The sequence below is a fragment of the Phaenicophaeus curvirostris genome, chromosome 6, assembly GCF_032191515.1.
Source record: "Phaenicophaeus curvirostris isolate KB17595 chromosome 6, BPBGC_Pcur_1.0, whole genome shotgun sequence".
NCBI lineage: Eukaryota > Metazoa > Chordata > Aves > Cuculiformes > Cuculidae > Phaenicophaeus > Phaenicophaeus curvirostris.
Window position 1 is genome coordinate 45,258,943 of NC_091397.1, and position 27,695 is coordinate 45,286,637.

Here is a 27,695-nt window from a genome sequence, read left to right on the forward strand (position 1 = left end):
AAAAAATTTTCACTCAAAAAGGGTCATTGGGCACTGTCAGAGGCTGCCCAGGGAGGTGGTTGAGTCCCCTTCCCTGGAGGTGTTTAAAGGACAGGTGGACGAGGTGCTGAGGGGCATGGTTTAGTGATTGATGGGAATGGTTGGACTCGATGGTCTGGTGGGTCCTTTCCAACCTAGTGATTCTGTGATTCTATGATACTAATTATGGAGGCTGATTTTTATTTGTCAAGGAGCCTCTTACGTACACCATCTGGTAACAGTGAAAGGGTGTATTGTATTTGCAGACCCTCCTCCACTGCTACAGGGTTACATAAAAGGAATTTGTACTAACATCCCGGAGGCAGCTAAGACTTCATCAGTGAGGGATCAAGACTAAGCAATCGACCAGGGAGAGAAAACTTTTCAAAATGTAGAGAAAATGGTGTGTACAATTGCAGAAAACATCCCATGGACTCAAGGAAAAGTACTGGCTGAAAATTGTCTCTAACTGAGGTTGTTGTTTGTTTTCCTTAGTTGATCACATTAAAAAAAAACTTGGCTATTTGTCAAATAAACACTGAACTCTTCCATTATTCTTTAGATGTTGTTGAAACTATTAAACTAAAGGGAACTATAAGAGCCCTAGGTGTTTTTATTATTACACATTATTATATTTATTTATTTACATCACTGTGTTTTTATTTCTGTTTGGTTTTGCCAGTGTAAGGAAACTTTTTTAGCAGCTTGTATCTAGTCTAGTTGATCTTTTGGTGCAGTAATTCCAGTTTGTCCAGGGAGTGGTGGCTCTTTGTGTCCAAAGATTCTGTAGCAGTAGTAATTTAAAATACTTTACCAAAATGCATTCAGGAGAAGGCTTTACAGTTTGCAACACTGGTAGAGGAGCAAAACCTTTTATGTTGAGCATCTCAGTCTCAATGTTTGGAATAGCACTGGGAACCTGTTGCTGCACAGGGCCTTGACTCGTCCACCCTTCTCTTTAATTTAATGCTTTTGTTCATCAGAGTATTCTGTGATTGCTGATAGTATAGTGGTCTCAGCAGAAATATTTTTAACCAGTGAACCCTAGAGTGTATCCACTATGATATAAGGATGGGCCACCCACCAATTGCACCCTGCAGCTGCTTGTCCCTCAGGACCAGCACCTTGGCAGTCAGCATCCCGCATCACTTCAGGTGTCATCATTTTCACCTGGCAAGCGATGATTTTAGGCTGACATAAGGACCGCCCGCTGTTTTCTCCCCTCTCACTCACCCCAGAATGGACCCTCTGAGTTCTCCCCACTGATCACAGCAGCTGCAGGAGGAGCAGGGTCACCCTGCTGGAAACCGAATACCTGCCCGTGCCCGTGCCATCACCCCTTATAAAGCGCTGACAGGCAAATATTTGCTGCGGTCCTAATCCTGCTGGCCCTTGTGTCGGCAAATCTGCGGCAGGCGGACAGGGAGAGTTTTTCTGGCACGCTGGGTCTGTCTCCAGAGCAGATGCTGGGTGTGCAGCCAGCCCTCCTCCAGCTTACATTGATCCCGGTAATCCAGAGCGAGTAAGGAAAACAAACAAAAAAAAGAAAGGGAGGCTTTCGTGAAATGGTCGTCCAACGCCGTTGGGCTCTGGATTCTCCTTGGGCAGAGGTCCTGCGGTGGTGAGTCGGGCTGTGGAGGGGCTGTGCCGTGGTTTGCAGGCTGGTGAATAATTTGTTGCTGCTGCAGCTGCCTCTTAAGTGCTCAGGGCCCTGGTGTTTTCTGCCCAGATCATCGCACCCAGCCTCCTGCTCGTTTTTGCCCATGCAGTGGTTTGCTTGGCACGTGGAATTGGTCTGCCCTAGTTGTCACACTCCAATTCAGTTTCTCGTTTGAAACTGAGTTACTTTTCAAGTGTAAACAAAGAGGGAAGTGTACCAGGCCTTTCCTTTTTCATGCTGAATACCGAAAGTGGGTGTTTGATTTTATCCAGCTGACTTGACGCACCCAATGAGGCAGCCTGAGGTTAAAGTTTCAGTGTACGACACGCACTCTGACTTGTCAGCATGTTTTCTGTTGGTGTTTTACTTGGTTTTGGTTCTGATACGAAGTTGCAGGATGTGCAGCAAAGGAGATAAAAAGCACTGCTGCAAGGCAGTTTATATTTTTCAGATATTATTGTGTACAAGGCAATTTCCTGAAGTCTTACAGTGAACCTCTTGGGATCACTTGAATGTAAAATATGTTCCAAATGCTGTTTCCAAACATTCACATTTAGAAGAATGCGCTGCAGTTAAAAAATTGTATCTAAGGTAGTATGGTAGAAACCAAGTGATAGTTGATTTTGCCTCTCTTGTTCTAGCATAATGTATATATTTGGCAGTGTTGTGAATGTAGTTTCACTAATTCTACTGATTAGGCAGTTAGTTAATTATGGAGGCTGATTTTTATTTATCAAGGAGCCTCTTTCATACACCATCTGATAACAGTGAAAGGGTGTATTGTATTTGCAGTCAGTTTCTCAACTGCTAGAGGGTTACATAAAAGGAATAATTTGTACTAACATCCCGGAGGGTGCTAAGACTTGGTCAGATGGGGATCAAGACTAGAGGAATGACCAGGGAGAGAAAACTGTTCAAAATGTAGAGAAAACTATGTGTAAAATTGCAGAAATTATCTTTTGGACTCAAGAAAAAGTAGTCATGAAAATAGTTTTTAATTCAGATTGTTATTTGTTTTTCTTAGTTGATCACACTTAAAAAATCATGTTTGGCTATTTGTCAAGTGAACACTGAACTCGTATTATTCTTTAGATGTTGTTGAGATTATTAAACTAAAGGGAAATGTAAGAGCCCTAGGTGTTTTTATTATTATTTTTATTTATTTACGTCACTGTGTTTTTATTTCTGTTTTGTTTTGCCAGTGCAAGGAAACTTTTTAGCAGCTTATATCTAGTCTACTTGATCTTTTGGTGCAGTAATTCCAGTTTGTCCAGGGAGTGGTGGCTCTTTGTGTCCAGAAATTCTGTAGCAGTAGTAATTCTAAATACTTTACTGAAATGTATTCAGAAGAAGGCTTTACAGTTTATAACACTGGTAGAGGAGCAAAACCTTTTATGTTGAGCATCTCAGTCTCAATGTTTGGAATAGCACTGGGAACCTGTTGCTGCACAGGGCCTTGACTCGTCTACCCTTCTCTTTAATTTAATGTTTTTGTTCATCAGAGTATTCTGTGATTGCTGATGGTGTAGTGGTCTTAGCAGAGATATTTTTAACCAGTGAATCACAGAGTGTGGCCACCATGGTATTTGATTTACTGCTGGGAAGGAGGATGAGCACAGGAAGGGTCTTGTTACTGCTGCAGGCTGACTTAGGTTTTGAACATGAACAGATTAGATCAGGATATCCCGGAATAACTGGACTCATGCCAAGCCTGCGTCATGTGTGAGCCTGTCTGTTCCTGACTGGGTCAGCAGTGGCAGTCTCATACAGACCTGTCTTCCAGCGGCTTCTAAATCTTTGGGGTTTGTAGCTCTGAAATTTCCCTTTCCCCCCTAAATAGTGATCTTCACTGGGAAACCCGTGAGGAAAGAGGGAGAGAGGAAATACTCTCTACTTCCTGCCACAGAGGGAAGAAACCAAGAATTTTTGCTGTCGACTCTTGGGTATCATGATTCACTCAGTGACCTGTCTGTTTGGGTTGTCTCAGCGTGGTTTTTGCTTAATGTGCTTGCCTTGCCGCCTATTTGATTTATGCATGCATGGCCAAAACCTATAATTTTCTGTGCTGCTTGTCCCTAGCTCACTGGGAAGTATGTATAAGCCGGGTCTTGCCCTTGGGAGCTACTGCTGCTGTTGGCTTGCTGCAGGACAAGTGGGATGCTGGACCTGGGCAAGTCTCAACACCCACCAACCAGACATTGGAGGTAGCTTTCTGAAGTGCTTCTGGAACCTCAGCTTGGAGGGGGAGTGTGGAATAGTAGATACAGAGGTAAAAAATCCTGCTATGGAAAGCCCTTATTCAGAGTTAGGATGTAATGGATGTTGCTTTTAACTCTCTCAAAGTCTCAGAGGTGGCTAAGGAACGTTAGGCAGGCCAAGACTGTTGAGAAGATTAACACGGCTTCTGTTTCTCAGAGAGCAACTTTGGAGACCCCAAGAATATGAGATATTTGGAAGACTCCAGGCTTGCACAATGAGCAAGTTGAGGATCATGAATCACCAATGCTCCTTTGCAGAAGCTGGTTACGCTGGAGAACAGGCCTTATGAGAAACGGCTGAGAGAGCTGGGGTTGTTTAGCCTGGAGAAGAGGAGGCTGAGGGGAGACCTCATTGCTCTCTACAACTACCTGAAAGGAGGTTGTAGAGAGGAGGTTGTCTCCCAAGTGATAGGGGACAGGACAAGGGGAATGGCCTCAAGCTTTGCCAGGGGAGGTTTAGGCTGAACATTAGGAAAAAATTTTTCACAGAAAGGGTCATTGGGCACTGTCAGAGGCTGCCCAGGAAGGTGGTTGAGTCACCTTCCCTGGAGGTGCTTAAGGGATGGGAAGACGAGGTACTGAAGGGCATGGTTTAGTATTTGATAAGAATGGTTGGACTTGATGATCCTGCGGGTCTTTTCCAACCTGGTGATTCTATGATTCTATGTGGTACCTATATAGTGCTCCTCAGAGCAGCATTTGAGTATTAGGTGCCTGGCTTGAAGATTGTGTAAGAGATTTAAGTGGTTGTGTGAGTTACGGAGAGGAGGAGCAAGTTTTGTGGCAGGGAGGGTTCACAGGGACATGGGGAAAATGGTTTGGAAGAATTGAGAGTATGAAGGGGGGAAAAGTCATTTTGCTCTTGAATGAAGACTATGTTTTTAGCTCACTGTGTAAGCATTGAGGTGACAAGGATATGTTTCCATAGGGGCAGTGAAGTACGATGGGAGTAGCTGAGGAGAAGCAAATCTCTGTGAGAGTTATGGTTAGGTTAATTTGTAAATGCTAGTAAACACAGCGTAGCGTTCCTGACATGGGGCGAGGCCTGGTGTGTTCTAAGAAAAAAGGCCGGGTGAGTTTAAGAGTGATACTAGGACAATTCCTGTTACCAGAAGTGCACTCTTCTCCTTCTGAAGTAACTTCTTCCTCAAACAGGCAACTTCTCTGGTCATGAGACAGGGCTGACAAGGTGATGTCTTTGTGAGATATGTACAAGCTCATCCCTGTGTTGTTGTTTGCAGCAAGTGGTCATTCGTGTTGTTCAATAGTTTTTGATGTGAGGAATAACAGAAACAAAGCACCGTGTTCTCCATATCAAGAAACCATGTCCGTGGTCTAACACATTTCTCCTGTTTGGCAAAATTCAGTGTAATGTTTTGATAGAATCATAGAATCATTAAAGTTGGAAGAGACATCAGAGTTGATCAAGTCCAACTGTTTTAAAAGGGTTTAAATCGAGTCTTGGAGTGGAGGTCCTACTTGACAGGTGCAGCATTAAAAAAAACACAACAAACCATTGTTTGGATTGCCAGCTTTCCCCACTCAGAGTTAAAAATTAACTCTTATTTCATGGAGTTCTTTTTGTGCCACGTGTCTACATGTATTACTTGCTTAGTTTTGATCTAAGAACAGCTTGCAAATATAAGGAATGGATGGGGGAATGCAGGGTTGTTGTCCATGGAATAGGGAAATTTGCACAAATACACGAAACTTTACTGATTCTTTTGTGTCAGTGTCTCCTGTCAGGTTAGGGGTGCAAGCAGCATTTTGTGATTGTTGTTGGTTTGTGTTCTTATGCTGTAAAATGCAAATATCCCTAGAGTGCAAGAGCCTCCCCACAAAAAGGCTTTCCTGTCATGAGTCCCTGACTATAAATATGCTACTTTTCTGCCAGGCATTTGCAAAATACATGAATGTTTTAATGCACTTTTTTCATCTAGCTACTCTTTTCTGCAGTGCTACGATACTCTGTGAATTTGTTTTTCTCAACACTTATTTTCTGCAAGAAGTATTTTATTAGTAGATGTTTATATGCCCAAATACTTCAAAACAAGGTTTGTATGGATGAGCCTATGGGAAATTCAGCATAGGTTTGCAGCATGGTCTCCTGTTTGAAGTACTAAAAGCAATAAAAAATATTCCTCCAGAATATTTTTGTTATGGAAGTGTGAAGGTCTGTTGGTATAGAAAACAAAAGGGGAAGATTAATTTGGCAAGAAAATTTCACTTCTTGGAATGGAACCAAGCTTAAAAATTCCAAATGAAAACCTTAGCTGGCATTCAGGCCAGTTGTATTTAATTGTCCTATTCAGTGTAATCCAGTGCATGTTTTTGCCAGTCACATATCTTTATATGATGCCTTAAAGCACAGAGTGTTGAGGTGTCGAGTAAAAGCATGTGTGTATTCACGACGGAAGGGTCATGCTGTTTTTTTTACCTCAGACCTTTATTTCCAGCAAAGAGTTCTTTACCACTCTGGATGTGCAATTTTATGTACCTGCATGGTACAAAATCAGAAAAGCTAGCAGCCCAACTGCAGTAAATTCCAGAAATTACTGGAATAAAATTATTAAACTATATCAGTTGCGTTGTGGTCCTGACAGGCAGAGACTGCTTTTTCCCAGTTGCTCCCTTGTGTTCGCCGTGAGGTTTGCATTCAGTATTCTTTTGTCAGTGTGTCTTATAGCCAAGTGTATGACTAGGTAGTTTGGTTTTTCCACATGCTCTCTCAAAGTGTGCCTTGCAGTTATCAGCCTGTATCTGCTTTTATGGGACAAATGATGCTCACGTTATTACACGAGGGAATAACATGGTTAAAGTTGTGACTCATGAATGTAGCATTTGGCTCAGTACCCTCACTTGCCTGTTTTGTTTCATGCAGAGTGTTAGAACAGGTTTAGTGTTGCAGGCGCACTGGTCTTGTGATACCAGTGGGGGCCATGTGATGAAGTGCCCTTCTTTGGAATGACTAGATCGGAGCAGTTAGGTTAACATGAAATATTTCCTTAAGCAGTAGAAAGTAGTGGACCTTGTTTTCCAATGAACTTGTCTTGTGGATCCGATCTACTTTTTAGTTGAATTACTCCATGTCCTTAGTGAGAGCCCTGTGCTTAGTATTTGGGTGCGGACTGGATTCTCTGGTATCACACTATGAGTAAAGTCTCACTGCAGCCTTTTTATCAACCAAGAGAAACTCTGCTTGTGGACTTCCTCCTGCCTTCCTTTTCTGATTGCAGATGAGGAGTGTAATATATTAAAGACCTCTACTTTCTGTCAAGATTGGCCAAAATTCACCAATGAGTAAAAAAAAATGTAGCTGCTGGAGATATGGATATGCCTACAGTAACACAAAGAGAAATTTGATTAAATCAGATTAAAAGTAGGTCATTGTAGCTTTTCCACTAAACAATTTAATTACAGTCATTACATTTGGTTTGCTGTTTTGTATGTCTCTTGCTCCTCCTCAGGTAAATCTCTCCTCTTCCTGTAAGTGGGCTGTTTCCTTTCTGCTTCTTTCTTTAATCTCCAGGATATCCTCCTCTGTAAAGAAGATTGTCACCCCCACACCAGCACTTAAACCAGCAGGAGAGGGAGTAGCCACCTTCAGACATCAGCAGAGGAGGGACTGATGACATGCCCTGTCTTGACTTCTCTGCTTTTCTCTGTGCCAGGCCCTTAGTGTGATGTCATTGCAGCCCTGTGGGTTTTTTTTGCAAGTTAATGCTGTTGGCCTTAGTCAAATGCTATTATATAAGAGGTAACAACGCATCACCTAAAAAGCTTTTGACCCAAAGCGGGTCACTCATGCCAGGCACATGCATCATGCTGTTCTCACATAGCAGGTATTTACAGACATACATAACAGGATAGGAAATGCTGGAGGAACGGGGTTGTGCTCTAAACAATCCTGGGAGAAATATTCTGTGATCAGGAAGGACTAGATCAGGTGTTTACAGAAGCTCTTCCTATTTTGAAAACTTGTGAAAACAGTTAAGGTACGTTGTTGTCTTTCTTTGCCATAGAAAGTGAGAACTCTGCACTTTTCTGTGGGATGGGTTGTATATTCTAAGAGCTGCTCTGGAGGACCATGGAAGAGAGAAATACCCTGATCCTTATTTTACAGAGGATAAGACAGAAAAATTTTCAGCACATTCTCCTTGGGCAGTAGCGCATATTGAAAGATCCCCTTCACCTCCAGGAAGAGAAGGGAGTAAGTGCATGTCTCATGGCTGGGAGCTGATGTAGGGAAGGGGTAAGATGTTAAACCTTGCTGCCTGTACTGAGGAAAGGGGTGACTGGGAGCAGAGGGGAGAGCAGTGGGCTGTGCGGCTACATGCCTTCAGCAGAGATGTGATCTCTGTTCAGGTTCTCCTAGCATTCTGCCTAGGAGATGCTGACAGGAATAAAGATGCATGTCTTGGGCTGCATTGGCACAACAGGATCAATGCATTGGGAACACACCGCCTTCCCTTGCACTGTGCCACTGAACTCCTGTGTGCACAGCAGTCACTTATCTATGACTTCTGGGCAGGCACGCTAATTTGTGCAGTGCTTTTGGGGCTGGAGTAACTCTAAACTGCCTTAATCCTCCCCAGTAAATACCTGCTTGGGTAGTCAGTGGGGAATTAGCACTTGACCAGATCCCGTGCTGCATCTGTCTACCATAGGGTGCCTTGTGTCCTGCTGGCTGTTGCAAAATTATTCTATGGTTATTCTATGATTCTATGGTAAAATAAGGGCTCAGCTTCCAACTGTGATCTCTTCCAGGCACTCTGTACATGCCTGCAGTTGGCCTCTTTGCTGTTTTCCTGACCTCTGGAATTGGAACTGGTTTTGGCCTTTGGGAAGGATGGGCAGGATCCCCTTTTTGGCCCTTGCTCTTCTTCATCTTTCTGTGAGCTGGAGTATTTGGTTTGTCTGCATATTTTGACTTTCTATTGCCTACATTGCAGGGTCTTCTCACTTAAGCTTCTTTCTGTAACAGTTGCCAAACTGGACAGATATGGCTGATATTACTGTGCCTGCTTAGAAAAGGAAACGTTGACTCACTTGGTTTATTATTCTTGCTTTTTTTAACACTGGTACCCAGACTCAGCAAGTTGCCAGGAAGGGTGGTACTTTAGCTGATCGCTCCGTAGAATCAAGATAGGAATCTTGGTTATGTAGTACTGTTAAATTAGGGTGAAAAGTTGTGTTTGCCACCTCAAAAGGTTGGCTGGTTTATGCTGTGCTGGCATTTTCTCTGTGAAACAACACAGTTGTGGGTATTTTGCAGGCCAAGGCACTTCCCCTCGCAGCACATGGTCCACAGGACAGTTATGTTATGATGTAGCAACTGCCATCAAAATATAGAAATGGAAGCTAGCAGGTAGCAACACACAAGTATTAAGAGAAACACCGTAGTAAGCCTAGTTTCAACCTTTTTGTTGTTCTTACTATGTTTCTTTCTGTATGGCTGTGACAAGGTTTGCTTTGCTTCAAAAAGAAAAAAATACAGAATCACATCAGGACCATTTCCGAACCATGACTCAATACATAGGGTAGAAGGATGGTCCATTTGATTCATTCAAACACTTACTTCAGCCATGCCAGTTTAATTATTTCGGGAGTGAAAGAAAAGAAAAAGGGAATTTAGTAATTTGACCTAATCACATTTGTAGTTCAAAAATTTGTGAGATTTTAATTGCAACTTAATTTCACTGCTGTTCAGCTTGGATGATAACAAAAGCACTGAAGTGTTACATCAAATTTTCTAAAGAGTCAGTACTTTGGGTGTTGCACTTGCTTGGGAGCTTGGCTGTACCATCGCAGGCAGAATTGTGAAAGGCCTTTGAAAAGGATTCTTATTGAGTTCCCTGTGCAGTTTCTCTGTGGCATTTTTTCAACAATTGTTCTTAGTTTAGTGTTTGAAAGTTTGGGTCTCCGAGCATGGTTCTTTTAGTAAAAGGTTTGAGGCTTTCAGTTAATTTTAAATCATTAATTTGAATTAATGAAAGATTTTTATGAGTGCTAGATATAACTCACTTCTCATTGTTCTAATGCAAGGTGGTGAAAGGTATATTTATCTAGCCAAGGATACTGTAACATAGCTTAAAATAAAGTGGTGTCCTCTTACACGTCTTGGGAACAGTGGGTTCCAAGGACAGGGTGAGAGATACTTCTTTTGCTGAAACCAGTCACCGGTACTAAATCTTTTAGTAGCTTTTGTGAGTTAAAAATATGCTCCAATGCCAGAGAATCAAACATGCATGACTTTTTGAGTTCTTGGCCGGTTCTGAGTTTGTGTCTTGAAAGTCTCCCTTAAACAGGAAAGTAGTTCTATCTTTTTTCTCTGCAGCCTGTAGGGAACATCTGACTGGGAAGTTTGGGAGGGAAAGCTTTGTGTCATCAGAACCTCTGTCAAGGTTACAAGATGGATTGCATGAAATTTCAGCCTGAGCTGGGTTGTAAGGCTAACTGTGTTGTAACTCCAGCAGGAGAAAATTGCTGTCTGAGATTTGTTCAGTATTTTTGAAAGATATAACTGGAGAAATAACTGAAATGAAAACTGAAATCTGGAAGGGAATATAAAGGAGGTTCCTGGAAAAGTGTTGGCATTGTGGGAATTCATTACTAAACAGGATCTAAAATGCCAAAGCACCTCTCTCCTGCTCATTTGAGATGACGAAGACTAATTTTGGTTTTGACTTTTACAGAATTGCAGTTGTCACAGAGAAGAACAATCTCCGTCAGCCCAATGGTCATCAAGATTATGAACTCTGCTGATTTTATCTAGATGGATGAAAAGGTTAACAGCGCAGAAGGGGAGCGCCTTGGGTTTTCGAGATGGCAGCAACTAGTGGTGAAAGCCAGCTGCAGCGGATTATCAGGGACTTGCAAGGTACAGTGCCATGCTGACGGATGCATTCTGTTGGTTGGACTGCATCTTTCATGGAGGTTAGGAGCTGCATTTTCAGTTGTGCAACACCTTTGTGCAGTGTAGTTCAAGATCTGCCGTGCACTCAATAGTGATGTGACTGATTGGTGAGAGAAGTGCTGTACTTTTTGAAGGATCCTAAATTCTTAAATCCTGCAAATGTAAGCATACAAGCTTAGAATTAAAAAAAATTGTTTATAGTCTGTGCAGTGTGAGCTAGGACTTTGTTGGCATGAGTAGAGCTATGCTGTTACAAAACCTCATGTGAGAGGAGGCCTGGTTTTCAGACTCTCCCTTGATGGGAAGCTGGTGTGGCATTACTGCTAAGGTGGGAATGGAAAATAACAGGAGGCCAAACCTAACTTGGAAATAAGACCCAGAGGAAAAGTACTGGAGAACTGGATCTGTTGTTGTTGCAATGGAATGTGCTTTCTGTGCACCTGATTTATCCTTCACTAGCAGCAGCTAACCTAATTTTCCACAACTCTTGCAGACAAAATTGGCAGCAGGTCCATAATAATTTTCCTGCTCTGTCTCTGTCCTAATCAGCTGCCTATACCAAGATCCAGATATTTTTCCTTTAGATTTTTATTAAATATAGGGTATGATATGCACCAAAGCTGGGAATCCAGACCTTCTTGTAACATGGAAAGGAGATCTGTGTGCCTGCTAACAAGAAGAGATTTGCATTCGCAAAAGGGATCGAGTGGGATTGGGAGCTAAGCCTCATTCAGGCATCTGAAAGAAGTACGAAACAAGTGGAAAGGAAGCACAAAATCAGTTATTTCTGATCCTGGGAAGTATACCCTTTGGGGGCCAAAGTAGCCAAAGAGGCAGCAGAGTTTGCTTTAATTTGAGATTTCCTTACCCCCTGCCAATGTAGGTTTTAGGGAAGAGGAGTTGCTGTATTCTTATTTTTATGTAAATTATTTTTCCAATTTGTGTTTTGTAACCAGCACCAGCTGAACCTTCCTGAATAAAGCATGGAGAAGATAAATGTGCTGACTGAATGACTGTTCTCGTGTTACTGATCCCCTTTAGCAGATTACATGCTTTGTCCTTTCTAATCAGAATTCTGTTTGTCCTGTGGCAATACCTTAATATGCAGATGATACAGCAATTTCCTCTGCTGAAGAATCAGTTAGCAATTTTCTGTTACTAGTTTTTGCTAAGTCTCAAAAGGAGCTTTCGCTCTTTTTAAGAAGTAGTAGTCAGTATAACAGATTGACATAACTTGAGCTGTAGTTTTTTTAGTAGGTGATGTTCAATTGCAAGCATTGATAAGCTTTTTGCACTGTTAAGACTGAAAGAAACTGAATACACATCCATAATGTCTAAGGCTGAAATAACACTTCTTTAGTTGCATAAGGACTCAGTGCTATATCTCTTGCATTAGTTAACCATTTTGATATCTCATTTTAAAGATGCTGTGACTGAATTAAGTAAAGAATTTAAAGAAGGTGGGGAACCAATCACAGATGACAGTGTCAACTTGCAAAAATTCTCCTACAAGCTTGAGTATCTTCTACAGGTAAAAGTTATTTGTGTAATTTGTAATACAACATCAAAGCTGGTCCTTGTTTTCTCTTATTGCCTCTTCAGTATGTGGAGTTTAACTCAAATAATCATAAATATCCAGTTGAGACTCTCTTTCTTTTTTTTCCAATAAGTGGACTGAGTGTGTGCTGCTTGTTGTACTTATTTCAAGTGAAAGTAAATAAACGTAATTAAAAGGCAACACTGGCAGTTTGATTGAAGAATGTAAGGCATTTTTCTGTTGATCTAAAAGAGTTGTGCTTGATTTTAGAGATGTAGCCTATATAAATCCTGCCAAATTTTCTTGGAAAATCCATAGTAATGACATCTTGACAACATTTTAATGGGAAGTAAATGGTAGTAAGCTTTTCATGGTGGAGATGTAGCAGTGTGAGAAATTTACAGAATTTTTAGCAATTTCACTTTGGAAATTCATTTTTATTGTATGGAAAGCTTAGCACAAAAGGCTGATATTTTAATCTGGATTGCTGCTTTTTGGCCATCCTCAAAATTTAAATAAAAGAGGACACTGCTGGGCAAACTGAAATCCAGTTTGCATAGTCTTACGGCTACATGTACGCTAATCATGTCACTGATTGCAACAAAGACATGCTAATCTAGCCTTAATCTAGGCAAGGGAGTTTTAATTGGGTTGCAGAGGCTTCAGCAGAAGCTTAAGAATCCTTTGGGATTTGAATGGTCCAAGCTGCAGTCCATACCCTCACTGCATTGCTGCTCTGAACGTGATTTAGCTAGAGCAAGGGTTTCTATACATACAGGTGTCAGAATCATAGAAGCAATGGTTTGAGTTGGAAGAGACTTTAAAAGATATCTAATTCCAATCCCCCTGCCATGGGCAGGGACACCTCCCACTAGGCCAGGCTGCCCAAGGTCCCATCCATCCTGTTGCCACACTTGATTTTAGGTCTCTCCGCTACTGATTGTTAATTTGTTGCTCTTGAACAGCTGCTGAATGTGCTGGAAATCTTTGTTTCAGCTGTTTTGAATGTATGTCTGTATCTTAACTAGACCCAGAACATTACAAGTCTTACGAGCAGCGGCTGAGAGAGCTGGGGTTGTTTAGCCTGGAGAAGAGGAGGCTGAGGGGAGACCTCATTGCTCTCTATAACTACCTGAAAGGAGGTTGTGGAGAGGAGGGTGCTGGTCTCTTCTCCCAAGTGACAGGGGACAGGACAAGAGGGAATGGCCTCAACCTCTGCCAGGGGAGATTTAGGCTGGACATTAGGAAAAAAATTCTTCACAGAAAGGGTCATTGGGCACTGGCAGAGGCTGCCCAGGGAGGTGGTTGAGTCACCTTCCCTGGAGGTGTTTAAGGCACGGGTGGACGAGGTGCTAAGGGGCATGGTTTAGTGTTTGATAGGAATGGTTGGACTCGATGATCCGGTAGGTCTCTTCCAACCTGGTTATTCTATGATTCTATGATTATTATCTGCTACTGTCTGTAAAGTGGCTTTTTGTAACTGCTGGATTGCATTAGCACAGTACAGTGTCTCTTTCCTTTGTGAATGCATTGGCTAAAAATAAGAGAAGCCACAAAACCACATGTTTCTGAGGGAGGAAGAGAATTCCAATTAGCTATTTATATTTAAGTTTTACTCATTGTTTTTTGGTTTTCTTGTTTAAGTTTGACCAGAAAGAAAAAAGCACATTGCTGGGGAACAGAAAAGACTACTGGGATTATTTCTGTGACTGTCTGGCAAAAGTTAAAGGAGCTAATGATGGAATCCGCTTTGTCAAGTCTATTACAGAAGTAAGTATGTCAGTTAAGCATCATAGCATGTGGTTTGGTATGTCTTTTCAGACAGCAATAGACACCAAAAGAAAATACATGGCTTTTAACATACAGAAAAAAAATGTTGGGAATTTTGTTTTCAGTTCTCATGTAAAGTATAAAGATGCAGGGTTACTTTTTTTACTCAGGCACTAAATTATATAGGATTACATAGCCTGACTCTTATTTTGAAGACCACTTACAGAACTGAATGGTCCTGTCCATCTCTGGTTGTGCCTTGCCTTTTCATTAACTTATTGCAATTTTCTCTAAAAAAAGAGTGAAAAATTGTCAAGAGTAGAGTTTGTCATCTTTAGCACAGCCTAAGGCAGGGCTTGCTTTAAGAGTAACAGGAAAGATTCACCACGTTTGACATTTCTTAAGGCTTTTTGAACTGGTCAGTAGAGATGAGGAGAACTGACTGAGAGCAGCATTTCATCTTCTGTCTCAACTTCGTTCCTCCGTGTCAAATAGTGTGATGTAATGCCTCAGGATGTTTGTTATTATTCTCTAGGGTAAGCTGTCGTGAACAGGAGAAAAAGCTTTATTTTTATTAGATACAGTAATGAAAGGTTAATCTTGTAACAGCCATGTCTTCAGCTCAATGAGTGGGTGAAGTAAGTGCTATGAGAAGCTTTGTGTGCTGATCCTGTCTGAGTCTTTAGAATCATTTGAAGAACTTCCTGTGTGGGTAAAAGAGGCGATAGTGTGGTGGTGCTGGCCTAATGCTCAGTTACATTATCTGTGAGCAGTCTTACTTGTATCAGCAAGTTACTATTTGCATCAGCTTTCTCTGTTCTCTTAACAGTTCCTCCGCAGCAGCTCTAGATGATTCTGTCTTGAGCCATCTGAAAGAGAGCTGTGATACTCTAGCAGAGGCAGGCTCTGTGTCCCTTACCTCACTTTCTTCTCTCAGCAGCTTGGGCAATACTGAATTTTGCTGTTCCAAGGCAAACAAGCCAAAGAAGGGCTCCTGTTTGCTTTACCTCTGGAAAGGGAAACAGGGGAAAGCCATGGAAATTTGGTTTGATTTTCCCACTACTTCTAGGAAGGCTGGAGAAGGACAGTGACTGCTGCTGCAGAGAATATCCTCTGACTGTAGCTACTGGCCCCTAAATTCTCAACAGCTGTAACTAACCTGATTTGTCTAGAAAAGTGACTGTGCTGTAGACTTCAACAATCTGTTGCCTGTGGTATCAACTGCATTTACCGTGTGTAAAGGCAGCTCTGCTTTTTCCTCCTTCTTCAGTACCTCTGGCTGTTTGATGGTTAGCATGACGTTGGAAATTATTGTTTGCAAGAAGGATGTTTTCTTTTTCAATTTCTCTGCAGCCATAGAAATTAGCTTGTGGAAGACTTTTAACTTTATTAGCTTGTGCTTTAGGTATATGAACTCTAAAAATAACAGTTTTTTCAGATAGCTGAGCTGGCAGACTCGGGTCCAGAAATGAAATGACAGATGACAGAAACAAGTGTTAGTTATTCCCCTTCATTACAAGTGGAAATGAGCGGCCAATTTTTTAACCTGGTTGGATAGAACATTAAGGTTTCCAAATGTTGTTTATTTGCTCACTGAACCGTAGTTGTTGACTTTAGAAGGTGGAAACAAACAAGGAGGAAAGAGTACCAGGCAGTTTCATTTTAAGTACAGTCAAACATTTAACAGAGCATTAATGCCTCCTCTTCTGCTTTGCCTGCTGTGTTTCTGATACTAGGGTGCATAATATGCTAGAGGGGTGGAGCAGGGAAGCAAGCAAGAATAACCTGAAAACTGCTCAGCTGTTGATTAAACAGAGAGCCTTGTCTGTGGTGGCATTAGATGAACAGTGACTTTTGGTAGTTTCCCTTTCAAAAGGTGAATACACTGAATACATTTCTTTCCAAGTCTTTACAACCATACCTTGCACCAGCTACAGTGCTGCAGCCAAGCATTGCACCTTAGCTACAGTGTTTGAAGTCAAAATGGGAAACACTGGCAATACCAGACACTGCCAGCCTCCCTGAATTCTGTCAGTATTTTAGCAGGTGGTGGCATGGTTTTACTTCCTAGTCAAATAGTCCTTGGCTACTTGTAGCTGCTGTGTAAATATTTTCCTCCACATCACATACCTTAGTTCTAGTACCTCCATGTTTAAAAAAGGCTTTGCAGTTTAAATCAATAAACAACTGGGAATAAGGATAGGGTTAGTTCAGTGGCTTCCAGTGGTTTTTTTTTTTACTGTTCTTAAGATATTCACTAAATAAGCCTAGTTAGGAAAAAGACTTGTAAGCGTCTGTGCGCAGGGCAGGGATGGCATCTCCCTGAAGAAATATTCAGATATCTGCAGGGTGAATGAGGGCAAAAACCAGCTGGCAAATTAAATTTGCTCTTTCAGGGATACTTAACTGTTGGGGACCATGTTATTACCTTGTATTCTATAGAATTCAAAACAAAAAGCACTAAAAGGTGTTGCTTTCTTTACTCCACATTTCATCATTCCATTTATAAGGAACATCTTTGTATATAGTGGATTGCTGAGATAAACAAGGAACCTGTATCTTATCTGAGCACAGATGCCTAGTAAGAGCAAAACCAGGGAAACTGGGAGTTAAGATATTGTTCTCACTTCACCACAGTAGAATACTGATCAGAAGGAGAGCAAGCTTGTGTGGCCTTTGAGCCTTCTTTCACACTAACTTTTTCAAGCAAAGTTTACAGTAACCTTCTAACTTGAGTCTCAGCCCCTCTAATATTTTCCTTGGCATCCATTTTTAAATCATGAATATATTTGGGTTGTTGGGTAAGCAGTTTCGTTAGGAGCGTGGCTGACTGGTGAGAAATCATTTTCATCACTTCCATTTTCCATTCCTAAACTGATCACTGATTTTGATGGAAAGGAGAAATGAAACACTACTGTTTAGTGTTCCACTATTTTGCAGGGCAACAAACGGCTAAGGTGTCCCCAAGGCAGTAGCTATAACAAAATTTAGTGCTGAGTTTTGTGATCCCCCTTATGTTGATTTAACAGCTGTCCTCAGAAAAAGATCCAGTCTTTTCAGTCTTGCAGCTGCTCTTGGTCTGAAGTAGGAATTAGATTTTTATCAGCTTGACAGTTAGGTATTAAGAAAGGCTTTTGGTATCGTCTGGGGTTACTGTGTCCATGGGGATGTGTATTTGTATTTCTGTACACCTTTCTTCTATGACTAGATCTGCTCTAAAGCTCTTCTAGCTGTGGGAAGACACATCTTAAGCAGTCAGTCTTGGCTTTGCTGGGCCCGTTGAGATTTTGCCTCATATTGGGAATTGCCCTTAGCATAGTCTGTACTCATGTGCTCAGTAAATTAGATGATTCATTGGTCCTGTGATGCCTTTTATATTATTATAAATTGGACAACAGCCAGCTATAGGCATAAATTTGTCATTCTAAAAAATTCTTCCCAGTGAATGTTGGGAGAGGATGACTCTCAGTGGCAGTTCTTACTGCCTCCTTTACAACTAGTGAATTATTGTGGGGTTTTTTTTTGTTTGGTATGTAGACTGTTCTGGCCATGCCTATCAATGATTACAACTGATATTTAGTATTTTCTTTTCTTGTGGTTTCTCCCTTCCAGCTACGAACATCTCTTGGGAAAGGAAGAGCATTTCTTCGTTACTCTCTGGTTCACCAAAGGCTAGCAGACACCTTACAGCAATGTTTTATGAACACCAGGGTGACCAGGTGAATAACAAAGTACCTTGTTAGCTAATGGGTGTTTGCTCAGCGTGATCAAGCAACATGACCTAGCAGCTGCTGAGAGAAATTAAAACCATTTCAAATTGTTGGCTTAGAGAGCTGGTAATAGGATAGGAAGGATAATAGACCTTTTGGCCTGGGTCACTGGTTCATAGCTATCTCAGGCTGATAAAGGTTGAAAGTTGTTACAGCTAAATGTGTATGGTGTGGGTGGTGCTGATACTTCTGTAAGTCGGTTTCAAAGGTGGCATTTTTATAAGCATTGAAGATCCTGGGTTTAATATTCAGTGGTGCGCATCATAAGGGAGGATTAATTTGGATATGTTGTGCAAGGCCCCGGAAAGCATTTGCATAGATCTCTGGACTGTCACACAGAGGAACAGCTTGCCCCTGGCTGAAGAGCACTGAAGAAAGTTTGTAGTTAGTTGGAAGGGCACTGGTAGAACTTCTGCAAAAAGCCAAGTATTTGCATAGTGGTTGCTGCTTTCTATCTCTTTTTTTTTAATGGATTAAATGTGTGCTTTATGAATTTACTGTGTAATTATCCAGTGTACAGCAAATATTTTGTCTTGCCAGTGTTTTGGCCATGTACTAGAGCAAAAAATATTTTGTGCAAAGACCCCTTTAAAGATATTTCAGTGGGCTTCATTGAAGCTGTTTGATTTCGTTCACATCAAAGGGATGGGATGTTGGTGGGTGGGCCTACTTGTTTTCTGTTTGCATTTAGAATAGCAAATTTTTTTTTCATTTTTTGCAAATGAAACTGCTGCCTGTTTTTTACTAATGAGTGAGTACTTACCTTGATTTATTTTTTTAAAATGTTTTCTAGTGACTGGTACTATGCAAGAAGTCCATTTCTGAATTCCAAAATGAGTTCTGATATAGTGGGTCAACTCTATGAGCTCACTGATGTTCAGTTTGACTTGGCGTCAAGAGGCTACGATTTAGATGCTGCTTGGCCAGCATTTGCCAGGTAAGATAGAAACACTTCGCCATTTTATATTACCAGGGCCATAAATCCCTGCCTGCTATAGAATCATTCAACGCTTCTGCTTTGGGAGGTAGGAATTGTGCTAGAACAGGCATACACTTTCTCCATGTAATTAGTCCATGAACAAATTGGCTTTATTTTCTTGAGTATACTGGTTACAAAAGTCTGTAATAGAGTGCTTTCAGTAATTGCAGTTTAGGCCCAAATCCCAAGCTTTTGTCATCTTCAGAGACACAAGGAGAAATGTTCTGAGCTCCTTGTGTTTTAAGAGCTCGGATGCATAGTGACCGAGTAACCAAGAAGTCTGCTTCATGTGTAGCAATGGTAGAGGTGATGATATGCATTCATAGAATCATAGGATCATAGAATAGTTTGGGTTGGAAGGGACCTCAAAGATCATCCAGTTCCAACCCCCCTGCCATGGGCAGAGACATCCCACTAGATCAGATTACCCAAGGCCCCATCCAACCTGGCCTTGAACACCTCCAGGGATGGGGCAGCCACAACTTGCCTGGGCAACCTGTGCCAGTGTCTCACTACTCTCATGGTCAAGAAATTCTTCATAATGTCTAGTCTAAATCTGCCTTTCTCCAGCTTATATCCATTCCCCCTTGTCCTATCACCACAAGCTTTTATGAGTAGTCCCTCTCCAGCTTTCTTGTAGGCCCCTTTCTGATGCTTGAAGGTTGCTATAAGATGTCCTCGGAGCCTTCTCTTCCCCAGGCTGAACAAACCCAACTCTCTCAGCCTGTCCTTGTATAGGAGTTGCTCCAGCCCTTGGATCAATGTTTTTCTTATGTTGAGGATTCCAGAACTGGACACAGTACTCCAGTTCTGGAATCACTAAAGCCTGATCCCGCCTCAAAGCAGAGGGATGACAAAAACTACTTGGTCTGATTCCAAATTAATTTCAATCAGTGGGAGTTTCAAAGAGCTGCATGCTGCCACTATCTGGTTGATTCAACACCACACAGCAGTACAGTTTCTTGAGCAAAGCTGCATTGGTTCTTGTGGATGTGAGAAGTGACAGCTACTGAGCCCATAATCTTTTATAGGTGCAACTTTGATATCCCTGTTCTGTTTTCCATCGACTTCAGTGGTTATTGGCCCAGACACCAGGCATAGTTATGTCTTTTTATATGTGGTAATTATAACTAGATAAATCTTACACATTACTTCTTTTATGTATTGCTTCTCCATGTGATCAACAGGAGGACACTATCCTCACTTGGATCTTCAGCATATTTATGGAAGCCCCCAAGTCGCAGTTCCAGCATGAGCAGTTTGGTGAGCAGTTATTTGCAGGTAAGCAAATTACAAATAAAAGTTTGTGTAGTGTAGTAACTAATGGCATATTTCAAGAGAGCTTGGTGGTTTTATGGTGACCATGTTTCTTATAATGAGAAACTATAAAAAGGGTTCTTTGCTAGAAGTAAAAGGGAAATTGTCCCATAGCTATTTCAATCAAACATGCAAATCTTGTAGAAGAAAAAAAAATATTCAGAAGGCTACCCATAGATAGGGATCTTTTAATTTCTCTTTTGTGAAAACAAGCCTCTTTTCCTATAAGTTGGTACCTTATACTGCTGTGAACACAACATACAAGGTCACTGTGATATAAAAACTTGAATTTGCACAGCATTTAAGTATGTGTTAAATTCCTCTTAAACTTTCTGGTTTTCTCCTTCTGTTTATTTAGGCCCAAGAGTTTCCCTCCAGCCCTGATGCCAATAACTCACTAAATGTTGAACACCTTGAGGGCTTTGAAGAGATGCGTATAGAACTTGACCAGGCTGAGCTGAGGCAGAGGGAACTTCAAGATCGTATTCATCAGCTAGAAATGGAAAACCAGGAGCTCCAGGCGACTGTCAGCCATCAGAAAGAACAAGTACAGGTAGAAAAGGAGAAGAGCAGTAACTACAGTGAGGACAATTCTCGGCTGACAAAGATGATCACAGAGTTGCAGAAGCAATGTGAGATCTCACATGCCACTCAGAGCACTGTTCATGACCTGCATAAGTGCATGCAGACACTGGAACTGAATGCAGTGGAGCAGAAGAAGGAATATTCAACAAAGCTGGATGAGCTGGTGACCAGCAAGGAAGACTGTTCTTCAAAACTGCAGGTGTTGAATCAGGAGCTGGAAGCCTCTAGGGCTTTGATTGCTACGAAGGATCTTTGCATCAATGAGCTCAAAGCCAAGCTGAGTTCCACACAACAGGAGAAGCTCAACCTCTTTGCAAAAGCTGATGCTGCCTTGGAGGAAAAGGGAGAGCAAGCCACAGCCCACTTTGACTCTGCCCTGCAGATACAGACACTGTTAGAGAAGCTTCAGGAGGCAGAAAGGGAAAAGGCAAATATGCAAAGACTCAGTGATGAACATGCATCTCAGCTGAAAGCAGCAAGGGAGGAGCTGCAGCTGAAAGAAGAGGCACAGAAGGAACTGGAATCCAGATACAATCGCCTTGCTGCTGACTCCAAAGAAGAGAGTGAAAAGCTGCTTGGGAGCCTGGAAATCATGGCAAAGGAAATGGATGCGCTTCAGAAGGCCCTGACCCTGAAAGAAAAGGAGATGACTGAGCTCCAGACCCAGGTAATTGGGTCGCTGGCTCAGGTGGGGTCACTGGAAAAAAATCTTGAGGAGGCAAGGAAAGACAAAGAGAAACTTGAGGAGGAGTATGGTAGGAAGGAAGGAGTACTGAAGCAGGAAGCCCAGTCACAAGCAGAGCAACTTGAACTGCAGGAAGGTCGCTTAGCAAAGGTGAGTCAGACTGTGTGTAGCCTTGAGGAGCAAAACCAGAAACTCTTGTGTGAGAAAGAGCATCTCAACCAGAAAGTCAAGGAGCTGGAGGAGCAGATGGAGCAGCAAAACTCTGCAGTGAGCAAAATGGATGAGGAGAGCAGGAAGCTGAAAGTGGAAAATTCAAATTTGCAGCAGTCCATGAAGAAGGTAGAAGGGAAGCTGAAAAATGTGGAAGCTTCTAAAGCTTCCCTGGAAGCCGAGGTGGCCAGGTTGAGAGCTTCTGAGAAGCAACTTCAGAGTGAGATAGATGATGCCCTGGTGTCAGTTGATGAAAAAGAGAAGAAGCTCCGTGACGAGAACAAACAGCTGGATGAAGATTTGCAGAATGCCAGGAGGCAAAACCAATTTCTGGAGGAAAGATTAGAGGCTCTGCACTCAGACTATGAGGAACTAAGGCAAAGAGAAGAGACCATCGAGGAGTCTTATGCCTCACTTGAAGGACAGCTGAAGAGTGCCAAACAGCATGGTTTACAAATGGAAAAAAGTTTAGGCACCTTGAAGGAAAGCAAAGAGTGTCTCCAATCACAGCTCATGGAGAAGGAAGTAGAGCTGCAAGACATGGTGAGCCAGTGTGAGCAGCTAAGAGCAGAAGCTAAAAGACATAGGACTAAAGCAGAGACTCTTGAGATGGAAAAGCTCAGTGTTGAACAGACATGCCTTCATCAGACAAAGCTTATTGATTCCCTTAAATCAGAAAAAGACTCAGTGGAAAAACACCAGTTACAGCAGGAAGCTTCTCTGGAGAAGAAGGCAAAAGAGCTGGCCTCCAGACTGACCATGAGTGAAGAGCAGTTGGAGGTCAACCGAGGCGAAGTGTCTAGGTTGCAAGCAGAAATCTTGGACCTGAGAGTCAAGCTTCAGCAAACCACTGATGAGAGAGAGCAGATAAGAGGTGAGCTGGGAATCACAGAGACTGTCCTGGGTGAGCAGAAGGCACTTGTCCAGCAGCTGAAAGAGCAAAACGAGTCGCTCAACAGAAACCATGTGCAAGAACTAGTACAGTGTAAGGAAAGAGAAGAGGTGCTGAAGAAAGAGCAGGAAACAGCAGCCCGTGAAAAAACTGAGCTGGAAAACAATTTACTGAACCTGAAGGAAGAGCTATTCAAAGCTAAGCAGTTGCTAGAAGTTGCTGGAATGGAAAACGAAGAAAACAAAGATCTCCTCCACAGAACCAATACAGATATGGCTGAACTTGGTATTCAGATTTGTGCTTTGACCTCTGAAAAGGTGGATGCAGAAGAGCAGTTAGCCCAGGCCACAGAAAGGCTCAAAGAACTGGAAGGACAGGCAACAAAGCAACAGGAGAAGCTGAACCTTGACATCACGAATCTCAGACAGGAGAACAAGAGCCTGCAAGAGAAATTAGAGGAGGCTCAAATATGTGCTGCAGCTGTCCCAAGTCTGCAATTGCAGCTGGAGACAGTAAAGAAACAGGCACAGAGTTTCCAAGACACCAGCCAAGAAGAGCTCTCTGCAATAAAATTTCAAATGAGCACAGAAATTCTAAATTATCAAACAAAATTCAAGGTAAATTAATGTGATTATTATAGCTGAGGGAGCTGTGCAGAATTTCCCCTGCTTTCCCATCTGCTGCAGCAATCACTGGGTGAAATCCTAAGGTTTGTGTTGGTTAGGCTCTGAGACTAGCACACTGCTAGCTTTACCCTGGGAATCTGAAAATATATACTGATGACCTAAACCTATCTGAGGTAAAAACTCATGAGAGTTTTTTGGAGATCTATAGTATAGCCCTCTGAGCACAATGGAGACGTCATGAGGTATGGAAAAGCCAGACAGTAAAGAGGGTGATTTCTTATGTTGGCACTAAAGGCGATGTCTTCTGTAACTCTTCCCTCAGGTGACAGTTATGAAGGAACATTGCAAGACCTGTTCCCGACACCCGTAACACTACTTCTCCTTAAAACTGATTTTTATGAAAGCAATCTTAGACTGAGACCGGATACTTTTGCAGATAAATCCCTTCTGTATTTGCTTTCAGCTGCTCAAGGTAGCAGCCAAGATAAAAGTTTTGCTTTCAGGAAAACATGAGTCAGCTGTGCATAGGTGAAACAGCACACCTAAGGGCTAAAAATTTTGTTGTGTTTGTTCTGCCATTCTGAGATAATGTCTAGGACTGGCAACTGATGAGAGGCGTATGCTACTGATAATATCCAGAAATCCCCTGAGTTTGAGAAAATAGCATACATTCATTTATACTTTGTTTTCAGAAAGGCTTCTTAATCCTTGGTATGATTTGGGCTATCTCACTCTTTTGGGCCAAAGCAATTCAGAAACTGGGCCGTCTTTTCACTGGGAGGTCCAATAGGCCATATCAAGCAACAGCAAAACACAGCTGGTCTGCTACAAGAGAGGGGAGTTTCCTTGAGTCCATGAGCTGGGTGTCTCTAGCTGTCTTTCATGAGCCTGACGGTGCTGCATTTATCCTCTCTGTGGCAGTAAGAGCGCTCGTGATTCACAGTTGGGAATTTAATAGATGAAGGGGTGGCTGCTAGAGGAACTCTAACTCCTGGCTCCATCTCTCTGATAGGCTGCCAGTGAAGAGTGTGGGAGAGTAAGAGAGCAACTCGAGGAGCAGAAACGACAGCAGCGCGCTGCGGAGGAAGAGATTGCGGAGTTACAAGTAGGTGCTTAATCTGATTAGAAGAGGTGTTTGTGTCAGCAGGCATTAGTGTTATAACTGAGAAGGCAGGCAATATTTCTGATGACTGGCTGTGGGTGTGAGAATGCTCATAAGTAAAGATAGGTGCTACAGACCAAATACTCATCAGCCAACATTTAGCCACTGAAACAGGGATTATGGCACAATGACACTTGGGGTTTGTCCTGCTTTGAAAGCTAGTCAGGCTTTATCTAAGACCTGGTTATGTATACACTTCTTAAATGGGGGTGTAGGTTTACAAGGTGTCTATCTGAGGCCCCGAGTGCCCACTGCATGCAGCCAGATGCATGGATCCAGTGTTTCTAGGCTGCAAGGAGCACTGAATCAGAGAGTTAATCTCCTAAGAAATAACCCATCCAGAAAAAAGTAGGATTTTTGCAATGCATTTATCAAACAGTTGCATTAAGAGGGTAGTACTGAGCGGTAAGGAATCCAGAAAGAAGAAAGTTAAACTTATTGCACTTGGCCCTGCCTGCCAGCAGAAGTATATACGTTTATAAATGCATTTAGGTATGCTCTCTGAGAACTCCAAGTTTGGCAGGCTTCTCTGGAGAGCCTAGCTGTGAAAGAAGTTTTTGTTTCCATAGTCCTTCATGTTCCATATAGTTTTAATAAACAATATTTTCCTCATTTTTATTTTTTATTTCTGAAACTTTTAGGTTATGAGGAAACTTTTAGGGCTTATTCTTTGGCCATTTGAGAGGTTTTCCGTGAAAGGCGGCAAAAATTCAACTGACATGGACTAATAAGAATTACAGGCTTAATACTGTATTACTTTAGAGTCTATCCCTTATTCAGTGTGACAGAAGTAATCAATCACTAGTACACAACTAATTAGTGTCTGCTTATACAATAATATCTTAATTGGTGGTTGGGCTTTAACTGATTCTTTTAAAGCATTGTTTACATGTCTTGGCAATTGTCCAATGTTTGGTAAAGTGTTGTTCTCATATGTAAGAAAATACGTTTATGTATTTCACTAGACTGCAAACACAAGTTTGTCTAGAAAGCTGGAAGAAGCAAGAGAGCAGCTCTCTGAATCAGAAACGGCTCGGCTGCAGAAGGAACAGGAGCTGACATCTTTGAGACAACTCCTGGAAAGGTGGGAATTTGGGTTCTTTACATAAGCTGTTAATTGAAAGCTCAGCAAGGGGCAAATAACCAAAGGATATTGAAAGTTGCTGTGGCTTATGAAGTAGTGTATGCCATGGGGTTTATATAGAATGAATAACACATGGGCACTGATGGGGAATACCAGATTGACACTTCAGTGGAGAAATCTATAAATAACACAGCACACATGAATGCAAGGTTTAGATTGTATTGTGTTATTAATTTAGCTGATGACGTTAATTCATTCTGTGTCTTCCATTATGAAACTTCAAGATGTTTTATCACCTCCTTTAACCTTATTGGTTAGCACAAAATTAAAGCACTGATGTTTGCTCTTTTTTTTTTTCCATAAGGAATAGGCAATTTACACTTTCTGACAATTTGGTTTTTGCTCTCCTGTCCATGAAGTTTCAGGAAATCAGTAAGAATTATTTGAACGGGGCCACATCCTACATATCTTTCTCAGATTTCTTAGATCTAAGTATCTAACGCAGGCTGTTTCCAAGTTCCCAAGGTCTATAATGTGGACCTGTGTGGTGCGGATTATCTGGCAGTCCAGAATAGATCTTCATGAGGCATGGGCTCACACAGAGTCCAATGGGCTAATCAAAGCTTACGTATTTTTACATTTTTGTGTTGATATCATCTGTCTTTGTGGGAAGACTGATGATTCTTGATCCACACTGAAGGCTGTCAGTACAAAATCTAACTCATCAAAATATTTGGATTCAGCTGAATTGGCTGAGCGAGTTCAGACCAGCTCAGCCCTTTGTCTTGTGTTTCTGTAACATTTTCGATCCATTGCTGGGCCTCACTTTACTGAAATTACCTTATTGATTAGCCAAGATTTACATTCTCAGTAGCTTGCTGAGGACAGTTCTTTCCACTGACTGTGCAGTGAACTGAGGTGTCTTCATCTGGAAGTGTTCAAGGTGAGGTTGGATGAGGCTTTGAGCAACGTTATCTAGTGGAAGGTGCCCCTGCCTATGGCAGGGGGGTTGGAACTGGATGATCTTTAAGGTCTCTTCCAACTCTGTCCACTCTGTAGTTCTATGAACCTGTAGTTTTTTTTAATTGCGTCTGTGCTAGAAGAATATAGTGAGAAATTTGGTTTCTTCCCTTTTGTGAACATGAAGGCTATGGAGAAGTATGCGTTAAATGGCCCTTTTGTGTACAACCAGCAAATGCTGCTGTAGAACTTTCCCTATTTAGCTCAGTTTGCAGCTGCTGATGATCTTAGCTTCCTAGGACACATTTTATTCCCAGGGTGGTAGCCATTATAAGCTTCACTACAAGCAGGGCATTCAAGAAATTGCTGACTGCTGACTGTATTCATCAGATAACGGATCTATGTGCACTTTCAGTGATGCAGAAGACTGGAGAGATTCTGGCTAGCTATTATAAATATGGACACCGAGAACAGTTTCACTGAAACTATCTGTTTATCAGAAATGGAGGACTCTTCCCTTCCAGGAGGAAGGTTTAAATGCACAGGAGCTAAAAATTATTCTTAATTGCCTTTGTGTTTGATCAGGATCCAAAAAGAAGCTGATGAAGCAAAAGAGAAGGTCCTGGATTACAGTGAGAAGCTCAGCAAGGTGGCAGCAGACAAAAACAGCAGTGACCAGAAGTTATTTGCTGAACTGGATGACCTGACGAGAACAAAACAGTTCCTCGAAGAACGGTTAATAGAACTTATCAGGTAGGCATCAAAATAAACAGCAAGCAGAAATTAAAATCCTAGCTTAGGACGTTAATCATAGAATCACCAGGTTGGAAGAGACCCACCAGATCATCGAGTCCAACCATTCCTCTCAAACACTAAACCATGCCCCTCAGCACCTCATCCATCCGTGCCTTAAACACCTCCAGGGAAGGTGACTAAACCACCTCCCTGGGCAGCCTGTGGCAGTGCCCAATGACCCTTTTTCAGTGAAAATTTTTTTTCTGATGTTCAGCCTAAACCTCCTCTGGTGTACCTTCAGGCCATTCCCTCTCATCCTGTCCGCTGTCGCTTGGGAGAAGAGGTCAGCACCCTCCTCTCCACAACTTCCTTTTAGGTAGTTGTAGAGAACAATGAGGTCTCCCCTCAGACTCCTCCAGGCTAAACAACCCCAGCTCTCTCAGCCGTTCCTTATAAGGCCTGTTCTCCAGCCCCTTCACCAGCTTTGTCGCTCTTCTCTGGACTCGCTCCAGAGCCTCAACATCCTTCTTG

The 27,695-nt window shown here is 42.0% G+C and overlaps 1 protein-coding gene across 4 annotated transcripts in view; it reads left to right on the forward strand.

Annotated features, from left to right (window-relative positions):
• Window positions 1-1,385: 1,385 nt before the first annotated feature.
• Window positions 1,386-27,695, forward strand: part of FYCO1 (FYVE and coiled-coil domain autophagy adaptor 1) — a 45,516-nt gene continuing 19,206 nt past the window's right edge. Inside the window, exons 1-11 of one of the 4 annotated variants that reach the window (XM_069860056.1) lie at window positions 1,386-1,639; window positions 10,632-10,816; window positions 12,277-12,383; window positions 14,034-14,159; window positions 17,772-17,878; window positions 18,723-18,866; window positions 20,096-20,189; window positions 20,584-23,214; window positions 24,236-24,328; window positions 25,351-25,469; window positions 27,015-27,182. In XM_069860056.1, the coding sequence (XP_069716157.1) occupies window positions 10,762-10,816; window positions 12,277-12,383; window positions 14,034-14,159; window positions 17,772-17,878; window positions 18,723-18,866; window positions 20,096-20,189; window positions 20,584-23,214; window positions 24,236-24,328; window positions 25,351-25,469; window positions 27,015-27,182 (3,644 nt within the window). In that variant the 5' untranslated portion in view covers window positions 1,386-1,639; window positions 10,632-10,761. The remainder of the gene's footprint in view (window positions 1,640-10,631; window positions 10,817-12,276; window positions 12,384-14,033; window positions 14,160-17,771; window positions 17,879-18,722; window positions 18,867-20,095; window positions 20,190-20,583; window positions 23,215-24,235; window positions 24,329-25,350; window positions 25,470-27,014; window positions 27,183-27,695) is intronic. The other 3 variants (XM_069860054.1, XM_069860057.1, XM_069860055.1) reach the window with 3 other exon arrangements.